This window comes from Pectinophora gossypiella, chromosome 5 (assembly GCF_024362695.1).
Source record: "Pectinophora gossypiella chromosome 5, ilPecGoss1.1, whole genome shotgun sequence".
In the NCBI taxonomy this organism is placed as follows: Eukaryota; Metazoa; Arthropoda; class Insecta; order Lepidoptera; family Gelechiidae; genus Pectinophora; species Pectinophora gossypiella.
This window is the reverse complement of record NC_065408.1, coordinates 11,749,262-11,760,136: the sequence shown is the minus strand read 5'-3', so window position 1 is coordinate 11,760,136 and position 10,875 is coordinate 11,749,262. Positions and strand designations below refer to the sequence as shown.

Sequence of the window (10,875 nt, the reverse complement as noted above, 5' to 3'; positions counted from 1 at the left end):
GACAACATGGCGGTTTGTTTACACCGGCATGATAAGGCGGGAAGTACTTGCGTCGAGTATGTACAACCACACTTTGATATTATTGTGGAAAAACGACCATTTTATTTCAAAGAACATATTTATTGAAAATGGTTGCAAAATTGTCAGAATTTAATTACGTAAAACTAAAACAGAAAGCACTTGGGCGATACCACTTTTGTCGACGCCAGCGCCCTCTCGCGGATTCTTCTGTGATAATGGCGGAAAATTCAAATTGTACACAAACATTCAGCAATTTTGTCGTAGTTATACTAAAGAAACACAATAATTATCGATAAGCAAAACAATAATGACTAAAAATATTGATGACAAAAAAAAAATAACACATTTTTTTCGTTGAGGTCCATAATATCAGTTTCCCAAAATAAAGACATTTTTTTCTGATCAATTGATTTAAAAATATCAACCAAAACCTCCTTTTACGGCGTTGGTTGAAATTAATAAAAAAAATAAGCACAGCACATTCTGGGAGAGGGACATTATGGACCTGAACTCTTTTTCGTGTCCTATTATTAGAGTTCATAACACATACCTCTGAATCCTCATAAATTGTTTCTTCATAATAATTAGTTAAACTATTCTTAAACAAACAGTCACTGATACCAAAGTCGTTTCAACTAATAGTCTTTATTCATAATTGTTTTTGTCATAAACATAAATTGTTCTATTTTTTACCTCATACAGCAAAATAAATAGGTACATGAGGTAGAACTATTTATGTTCATAAAATTATGACAAAATAACTTCGAGAACTATAGGTTAGTGTGACCACGCATAACAGAGCGAGCGAAGCATCAAATTGCTTGCTACTTGCTCGCATAATTATGGATATTTTTGATATTTATAAAATTAGAAAACCCTTATGAAAACTAAATTATGACAATTAAATTTCTCAATAGTGACGATTTTGAGAAACAGAGTACAAACAATAATAGGAAGAAACATTTTATGTCCGCCTACCTTCTCTCTCACTTGCTTACAGTGAAAATAAATGTTGCTTTAGCTAGTTTATAAAAACACGAATATGGCTATTATTGTCCAGTGAAGGTACTTATTCAAGTATCAGTGTAAGCAAGTGCAGATGTAATAACAGTGATTACAAACAAAACACCATAAAAATAAAAACATAATAAGGTAATTTAACAATGAATTAGTCAACTATTATTACAAAGTTCTAAGGCCAGCTCCACACAATGCTAATCACAAGACCAGTTAATAATTGGTGTCTGTTGAGTAGCATTGTATCAAGAGTGGATAACGTACTTATTCAAAACTTAATTTTAATTGGCACAAGACATACTCGTACTATTCTGCAACTAACGGGAACGGTGTCGCTTATCATTCATTTATACGGAATCAGTTAAAAATGCTTTAAAATGTTAGTAGTATTCATAATCAAGGCACCTCAATTACTAATATTAAAACAGGCGGAGTCTATACATCACAAAAACAGCTGTTTTATAACAAGAGGAACAATTATAAGTTAGAATTTAGACAGCTTTACATTTCTGTGCTTCTTATAAAGATCGTAGGTGCGCAATTTCTTTATCTTCCTGTTGTTTAAGTAGTCTTCTTTGAAATGGGGCATCTCATTCTTTTTTGCAACGAATTCCATGGTTCGCGATATAACGTTTACTTGGAAATTGGTAGTGAAGCCATTGTCAGAAGTAGAAACTGTTGGTAGGAATGGCAACACTTTAGGTTTCTTCATTATCGCCTTTTTCTTTGTAACCGGTGCATTGTCGTCATCATTTAGATATACACTTTCTTCTAAGAAGTTAGATGGCTTGTTGCGCCTCCTCCTAGTCTCTTCAACGACAAAATCTGCCGTAGATACGAGTTTAGCTTTCTTCATTTCAAGTACCTCAGCTTTAGGTTTGTCGTCAAGCCGATTGATAACACTACGCGGCAAGCGTGGTACGTGTACTTTATCGGGTGAGTGTTCCTTGAGAACCTGCAATATAATGAGTTCGTTGAAACAAAAGGATCATTGATCTTCTTCTTTTTCTTTGCGAGTCGATGGCGATCGATATTAAATTTTTGCTGACCAGTAATTAAATGTATTATATTATTAAGAGAAAAAAACATTATGTATAGAAGTTCGATACAAAAATATACTTAGGTACCTATTCTTCTAATCTGCGAGTGTTTTCTACATGCTGTAGAATGTTTTTGTGTATTTCTATGTAAGTATTTAAAACAAAATTTTTACCTTAGACTTCTTGCCACCAACGTCGTCGTCACGTTTTTTTCTCTTCTTACTGAGTTTGGTTTCAGTTACTGAAAAGTAAAAAGTTAATTGCGATTAAAATTGGTAAAGTGGCAACACTTATAACATCAATCCTCATTGACCCTAATCTATAGGGTGGGTTTCTACTGTGGATTGCAGTAAATTGCAGAGGAGACGGACGGAGATCGACTAATCATTGAGCCTTCTCTCGCACACAATGTGATTGGCCGATCACTCAGGCTGAGCTTTTTATCTCCACTAGAAACCCACCCAGAATACAAAGTTAGGGTCAGGTACAAATTACAATATATTTTTTACCTTGTATGGGAGCAATGTCATCCTTAGTTACAGAGATTTTCTGTTTTTTCTTTTTATTGCCTATTGATTCGTTTCCGGAAATGTTCAACACCTTATCATCTAAAGAAAAGCAAAACATTAATATAACAGGTTCAAACAAATTTAAACAATAATGAAGTTTAAAACACCATTCCGCGCGAAGCGTATTATATCGAGATGCAGCAAACGCTATCTTCGTGGACGTGGTAAACGTCGTACGGCTATTGGTCGAAGCTCTCGACATTGTTCGCGCCGCTCGCGGTGCACGGGCGTATGTAATGGTAAGTTATGGTTTGATACCATTCTGTGAATCCTTTGTTTGTTATTTAAAAATGAATTAATATTTAAAAGCACTTTATATGCCATTGAATGCTAGTTATCATATAAGAATGTCCCTGTCCTGTAAAGTAGTTATACCGAAAGTGATTTATGAATGTAAATAATACCTTCGACTCCAATTTCTTCCTGTGTCTGATTGGCAGATGACTTTCTCTTGCGTTTTTTGGAACTAATCGCAACTGGATCTTCAACAACTGAAATTTAAAAATAGTTTGTATTAGTATATTATAATATGGTTACCATATTTCAGTTTGCATATTTAGATAAAATAAAAATTAGATAATAATTTGTCTTATTTCAATAAAGATTGTTGGTAATATTTACCTTCTGTACTTCCCATTACATTTTCAACTCCAAATTCAACAAATTCAGAGACTTTTTTCTTCTTTTTGTTGCTGGTTGGGGTTTCTACTACATTTTTAAGTTCAGGAATGTCAATAGTGGTATCTTCGTGAGACTCCGATAATTTCTTCTTCTTTTTAGCACTTTGAGGAGTTTTTGGATCAGTAATCGTAGTTTCTGAATTTCCAATTTGGTTATCATTAGACTTGAATAATTTATTTTTCTTTTTGTCGCTGCAAGGTGTTTTTGCGACGGCAGTTTCTAAAGGTCCAGTTCCGTCAGATTCAGACAGTCTCTTCTTTTTCTTTTCACTAGTGACCGAGGGTGGTGTCGCCACAGGAATAGGACTTGTGGTTTGGTTTTCACAAGACATAGATAATTTCTTCTTCTTTTTTTCACTTGCAGGAGTCTTAGGTGCGGATATCTCGTGTTCTGTAATATATAAAAAAACTTGAACAGTCGGAAATTGTTTGCTGCTAGCCTTTATGTCGGTTGTAACCGTTAGATAATACAGTCTGATACATTATTATTTATTACTTATGTGAAAATACTCTATTTAATACCTGGAATTTCCGTTTCTTGAGATTCTGACAATCTTTTCTTCTTGTCACTTTTCGATGTCCTAGTCAATGTAGAATTTTCACCATTCTCCGTCATACTGGCATCAACGCTTATAGACGTCTTTTTGTTTCGCTTCTTACTCTTTTCACTAAGATACGAGGTTTCCACAGGCGCATCATCAGAGTCGGCACCTAGAAATGAGTTTAAAAAGGATTCTCAACATGAAATATTCACGGAACCCGTTATTAATTCATTTGCTTGGCAATGGACATTGGCCTCTACTATACAGCTATTTTTATAAACTAACCACCGTTATCAGCAGACTTTACATCACTTCCGCTATTCATCTTCGAACTTGTGTTAAGAGACTCCATTGTAGATGATTCTGTATCCAGCAAATCTCCCTTAGTATCAATGAAGAATTTTAGTTCTTCACCATCTTCGTTGGTATTGGTATCTGCAATATTGAAGGATATAATTATGACACAATAAAAATGATTGGGACCACTTGTGTGATTTCGAAGTTCAGGGTCAGGCTCCCATGTTTAATAAATTAATGTGACATATTTTATTATTATCATTATATCACATTACTTAGAGACTTTATAGTTTATGTTCAGGATTGTTGATGTCGGTCAATGACCTCATAGGTTATGATTACACAATAGAAGAAGAAAATTATAGTTTGTTACTTAAGTAATATGAACATAATACACACCTTCATTTTCATCAGTTTTGTTGGACTTCTTATTCTTCTTCTTGCTGCGACTGTTCAGTAGAGAATCATTTGCAGAGGTATCAGTAGGCTTAAGAATATTAGTCTTGCCAGGAGTGCGTTTCAATGGTATGAAACTATCAGTGCCATCCACAGTCTTAATGCTCTCATGTTTTTTCTCACTGCTATCATTACTTTCATCAGAGAATAACAGCTTCAGGTCATCAAAGTCAGACAACTCGTCATTATTATCAGCCAACTTCTTAAAAACTCTTTTAACGGTCTTTTCTTTAGACTGTTCAGGAGTGTCTTGAACTTTTTTCTTAGACTTTTTAGTCTGAGTAAGATTGAGCTCTTCAACGATTGCCTCCTTAGGCTTTTGTTTGTTCTTCTTATGCAAGTTCAAAGAGATGTCATGTGACTTTATTTGCCTAGATTTGTTTTCTTTGTTAAGCTCCTTAAGCACAGAGTCATATTTATTTGTTATCTCTTCATTTTCGCTGATAGAATCATCACTGATGTCTCCGTTTTGATCTTCCGCCACTGTTTCCCGAAGTGGATCAGAAGTCTCATTTTCTGTCATCATAGACATATTTTCACTAACTTGAACTTGTTCAATATCTTCCCTGTCAGTGAAATGAACAGTTGAAATTTCAAGATATTTTAGCGGTGTTTTAGGCTCTGTTTTAATTTTAATTGACAGGGGGTCATCTTTTTCGATCATTTCTTCATTATTAATAGTTATTTCCTTTTCGTTTATTGCGCTTTCATCACATACTGATTCAGACAAACGTTTGCTCTTCTTTTTCTTGCGACCGATTTCTTCGGCATCTGACATATCAGAATCATTATTTTTTGTCTTTTTTTCTTCAGTATCAGGTTTTGTTTGGCTAGTTTCTAAAGTAGACTCCAAACGCATACGTTTATTTTTCTTTGGCGGCATTGAAATCTCATCACCCGATTCTAAAAGCGACGAATCTAATCGATTACGATTATTCTTTTTAGCTTTTACCACTTTAGAATTCTTATCAGATGAGTCATTAATCTTGTGTCGCGCCTCATACATTTCTCTTGACGCTTTCTTTTGTTCTTTCATTTTACGCTCGTTATATTTCTTTTTAGATTTTTCGGTCATAGTTAGTTCATTATCACTCATATTGAGGTCATCTCCTAACCCACTTAATAGTTCATCATCTTCTTCATCGGAACTCACTATGAATGAACCTTTCTCATAATCAGAGTCATTTGATATTTCATCTTCAGATGTCAGTGTTTCACCTCTTTCTACAATTTCATTTTCTCTTTCATACTGTCTTTCCTCTTCGTTTTGACTGTCACCTGACTCGTAATTTTCACTTGCCTCTTCAGCTTCGTCATCTAACAAATTATTCTTTTCCTCGGATTCTTCTTCAGATATCTCCGAGTCTTGTTCAGAAGAACAGTTGCCGGATTTGTTTGACGTTATTGAGACGTCTTTTTTAGGCGTAATTTTTGTTTTGCGGTCGTTATTAGGTGTAATCACAGAAGTATTCATTTGCATACCTAATTTTTCCATATTCTTCTTTTGTACTGGTGTGCTGGTCATGTAATTAATAGAAAGGTTTTTGTTCACGATTCCATCTTTAGCTCTTGATAGTTCATTGCTGTCAATTTGGGGCGATTTAGATACGTTATTGTCGGTAGCCGATATATCTTTGATTTGAGATAAAACAAGTGTGGTTTTGTTCTCGGTTTTTTCATGGTCTTCTGAGGTAAAATATGACATGGAGGATTTCCTTTTAGAACCCTTTGTAGTAATACTTTCAGTATCCGAGGTTATATTTAAAGATGATTTTCGTGTTTTTCTATTCTGTGCATCCTCTTTGGGGGAATTCTTGGCTTGAGATTGCGATAAAGTACTATTATTAACATTTTCAACTTCTACCAAATCAGATTTAGATGACTTTCTCTTATATTTGTTAGCACTTTCTTTAAAGCTACTATCTACTTCGTCGTGCGTGCTCAGTGACGACTTGCGTGAATATACAGCTGAGTTTATTTCGTCTTTCGATGAGTTTTTAACATTTGATTCAAAACTTTTATTAACATTTTCAAAGCTTTCTTTATCTTGGATTGAAGAATTTGATAATAAGGATTTCCGTTTAGATTTATTTTTACTTTCTTTCGTACTGCTATCAGCCTCTGATGAGATACACAACGAAGATTTACGTCGAGATTTTTCTAACTTATCCTCGATAGTAAATGCAGACATCGACACATTATCTGGTATAGTCTCATCAATATCCATGGGTTCACAACTCTGGTTAATTGTTAATTTCTCACCCACTTTTTCTGCTGTGAAAATAGAAACTGATGGAATATTGTTGGACATTTCTGATGAAATTATTTGATTTTCAGCTGGATGCTGCACAACTGGGACGCATTGATCATCTTTATCATCATTCTGTTTACCCAAGCTACCTGTGTTAGAGTCTGTATCTTCAATGAAAACTATTGTCTTTATTTCAGCACTGGGAGCTTTATCAAACAGTTCAGTTGTAGACTCTTTGATCACCGGTGTCCCACCAAGAAGATTTTCTTTATTACTTTCATTGCTAGTATCTGCTGCACTAGGTATTTCATGTGTAGATTCATTTAGAGTTACTGATTTGTGAGCATTAAAAGAAATGTCTTTGCTTCTTCTATTCTTTTTTGAAGTATTGAAAATGATTTCTGTATCTTCGTCATCAACCAGTGATTTATCCCCAGTAATTGATTTCTGTTTACTATCACCAGAACCAGACAATCTCTTGTCATTGAAAATTTTCCCATGTTTCTTTAACTTCTTTTTAATGCTTTCATTATCACTGAAGAACTGGCCTTCATTGGGAGGCGTCGCGGATAGACTTCCCCAAGACTTAGTTCTGTGACGTTTTGATTTAGAATCTATTTCAATATCAGAAGCACTTTTATTTTTATCGGAAGTTTTCTTTTTAGGTTTTGAGTCCAACTCTTTTAATAGATTAGCACTGGATACTGATAGTATATCATTTTGAGAATCTGTTTCAGTCGCGTTAGTATCTAGATTTGACTCTTTTTTAGCAATTGGTGTCTTATCTTGTTCATTTACACTTTGTGACTTAATATCATTTGAATCTTCAGATTTGCTTCTCCTGTGTTTCATGGCCATAAGTCGGGGACTCTTTCGTGTAGAACTCGAAGCATCCCCGTTTTCAACATTGTTAGTTTCTGAAGTTGATTTTCGGAGTGTGCTTTCAGGCTCTTCAGCGATAATTTCTGTAATTAGTGAAGATGGTTTTTCTTCCTGAGATGCTTCAACTGAAAACACAATATTCATAAAATTAATCTTATAGGTTTTCCTTAGATGGGGCGCGCTAAGGGATCTTAGTAAAAAAACATAAGAGAACAGGCCTGAGGGTCCGAAACTTTGGTCAGGGCGTCCTCAGAGAGCTTATATTTGAGAGAATACAAAAGGGGCGATAGCGGTAAGGGCTGAAAAAGGAAAAACATCGACCACGTCGGCGAGGTCGGTATCGGGATCCTGAAGTGTTTGTTGTCGCGAGCTGGTTGGCCGCCTTTATGGCTAGAGTAATCGTGCCATCAGAATTGTATATTACATCCTTAGAGGAAGTGGAACCAAATGTATTGTAACAACAACACATAATGTATCACAACTATTATTGTAGGAGATCTTAAAAAAACAAATAAAGTAACTAGATAAAGTATTGTATACTGTAATTACCTGGATTCTCGTTAGATGTGGAACCTTTCCTAGTGCGTCTGGTCTGGCCTGGTGTTACAGCAGTTTCAGAGATACTTGGGGTTCCTGAATAGTCAGAGAGAATCTTAGTAAAGAAAAGAGCACTCAAGATCATATGGGACAGTCTGAGGTTGTATATCCATCATATAATAAACTAAGTAATTAGTGTGGCCTATAGCGCGCGGACTATAGACCAACGTGACCGGTGGAGACCGTATTGCCGTCTATAATAGTCGAAAACTCGAATCTGTGTCAGTGATAATAACTCAATGGTGCAAGTCCAGTACTGGCGATCGAACTGGTACCACCTGGAGAAGCAAGCTGGAGAAACACATTAATTTCAGAATAACTCAGAAGACAAAAGATACCCAAAATATTTGATATACTTACTGTCATTATTGATCAATAGAATAAAACTCTACAAATAAAATAATTACATTAATCTCTCACCTTCTTTGTCAATGCTTGATGTTGAACCTTTTCTTGTGCGTCTGGTCCTTGCAGGAGTCACTGAAGCTTCTGTATCACTGCCTAAAACACACACAATAACAAAATAATCTATATGAGTTGATATTTATAACAATAAGATAACTGGAGTTATGACAAAGCATGCATTTTATCATTTTTCGCTGGTATTTGAAGTACCTATAAAGAGGAAATCTTAAAGAGAGAAACAAGAAGTAAGATGATAAAGTTTTGTACTAGGTACCTGGGATAGTAAAAAAGTTACAACTTGGTATTTTGTAAATGCACTTAGCATTAGATTACAAATATTGTGCAATATTTTCATGAGTATGAAAATTTTATCATAAATTATACAAAAAAGAATAACACCCATGTAGAAGAATATTGTAGCAGAATATGTAACTGTAAGAAAAAAAACAACATAAATTGTAAACATATTATAGAGTAAGAGCACTTACCGAGTTGTGAATTCCTTCTAGCTACAGCCCGTTTAGCTCTTGGTGAGTCAACAGTTTGTGCTGCTTCAGACACAATACTGGTGTTGGATTTGATTCTAGTACTTCTCCTAGCAGGGGTCAACACCTTTTCTTCAGCCTCTGATACCAAGCTAGTGTTTGACTTGGCCCTTGTGCTGCGACGAGCTGGTGTCACCGTTTTTTCTTCTGGCTCAGTAATATCTCTTGCTATTGACTTAGTAGTTCTCTTTGGGCTGTTTGTTATAGCTGAAAATTGGGGAAGATAATATTTTTTATTAACTGGATATAATGTATTTCCAGTGGTGAACCTTTATTTTTTATCTTAATAAAGTCAATGACTTTTGATAGTGTCAACGACCTTAGTAGAGTACACTGATTAAATAAAAAAAGGGACATAGTATATGTAAGGACATGTGAGGCCATATTATGTCATGATCTCATTCACCACGAGGTGAGTCTACACTTAGAAATATGCTGAAAATGTTATCATTACAAGTCCCACATTCCTATTTAAGTACATTTGTTATAGTCTGCCAGTTCAATTCAGTTATCAGTTATCTTTTAAGATATACACTTACTGTCCTCGTCAATTAATTCCAGCTGAGGCTTGGCAGCCAGGCGACCTCCCCTCTTCTTACTTGGAGTGGAAGGTGCAGAAGGGGATTTGGTGTCATCTGTCTCCACTGATAAACGACGGCGCAGCCGCGTCACAGGGGCTGGAATGTTTAAATAGAAAACTTTTGTATAAAATTACACAGGGATAGGTTCCATCTATATTCTTGTAAACGAGGAAATTTCAAAGTCCAGTAGAATTTTTGTCTTTTATACACTTGAGATAAGTTTAAAAAAATCGTCAAGGTCACGACGCATCACCAATTTACACAGAATAACGTAAATTATTTACCAAAACCGGGTGAGTTAGATGTCTATACGTGTAAAATATAGTTAATTGCCGAGTTTGAAGCAAAGAAAGGTAACATTATAAAAATAAATTTCTTAAAATAGGCAGTCGTATTGTTCACGTATAATACACTGATAATAGCTTTTATGAACGTTATAAAGGGATAACTAATATATATAAGGACAAATTAGGAATATTTAAAGGTTTGATGGAAGAAAATGCTGCGGAATTCCACGCTAAAATGCATGAAGCATAAGCATGGGCCGCGCAAGCAACGATATTGATAAAACAGCGTGGTCTAATTCTTCTTCCATTAGCTTTAGATTTTCTAAGGGTACATACCTTTAACACCACCGTCCTCTTCCATGATTTAAATAAAACTTAACGTTTCCTTTTGTTCTATTCTGACTATCTAGTACAACACGTGCAATCAACTAAATTCAAATCGTACGAAGCAATGTCGAACAGCTGTTGGAGACGCGGCGAACTGTCAAAATCAAAACCGAAACCGACGCGCGTTCTATATGGCAACACATTTTGCAGTCAGTTTCCGTTTTAGGGTTGTAATACCTCTCAATGTTCGGATAATTTACGGTTTTCAACTTTATTATAAAATTAAACAAAATGGTACTAGCTAACTAGCCAAAGATAATGTAATATATAATCAGAATAATCACTGAAGAGCTACAGGCTGAGTAATATCGTAATGAT

The 10,875-nt window shown here is 35.1% G+C and overlaps 1 protein-coding gene across 1 annotated transcript; it reads right to left on the bottom strand.

Moving 5' to 3' along the window:
* Window positions 1–99: 99 nt before the first annotated feature.
* Window positions 100–10,654, bottom strand: LOC126367005 (titin homolog). Its single transcript, XM_050010354.1, has 13 exons — window positions 10,507–10,654; window positions 9,842–9,979; window positions 9,246–9,509; window positions 8,773–8,853; window positions 8,305–8,388; window positions 4,566–7,880; window positions 4,155–4,304; window positions 3,850–4,038; window positions 3,269–3,718; window positions 3,052–3,138; window positions 2,588–2,686; window positions 2,252–2,319; window positions 100–1,993 (listed from the first exon to the last, which is right to left on the bottom strand). Exons 1-13 carry the CDS (start codon window positions 10,529–10,531, stop codon window positions 1,523–1,525), a joined length of 5,421 nt encoding a protein of 1,806 aa, XP_049866311.1. The 5' UTR covers window positions 10,532–10,654; the 3' UTR covers window positions 100–1,522.
* Between the last annotated feature and the right edge of the window lie 221 nt (window positions 10,655–10,875).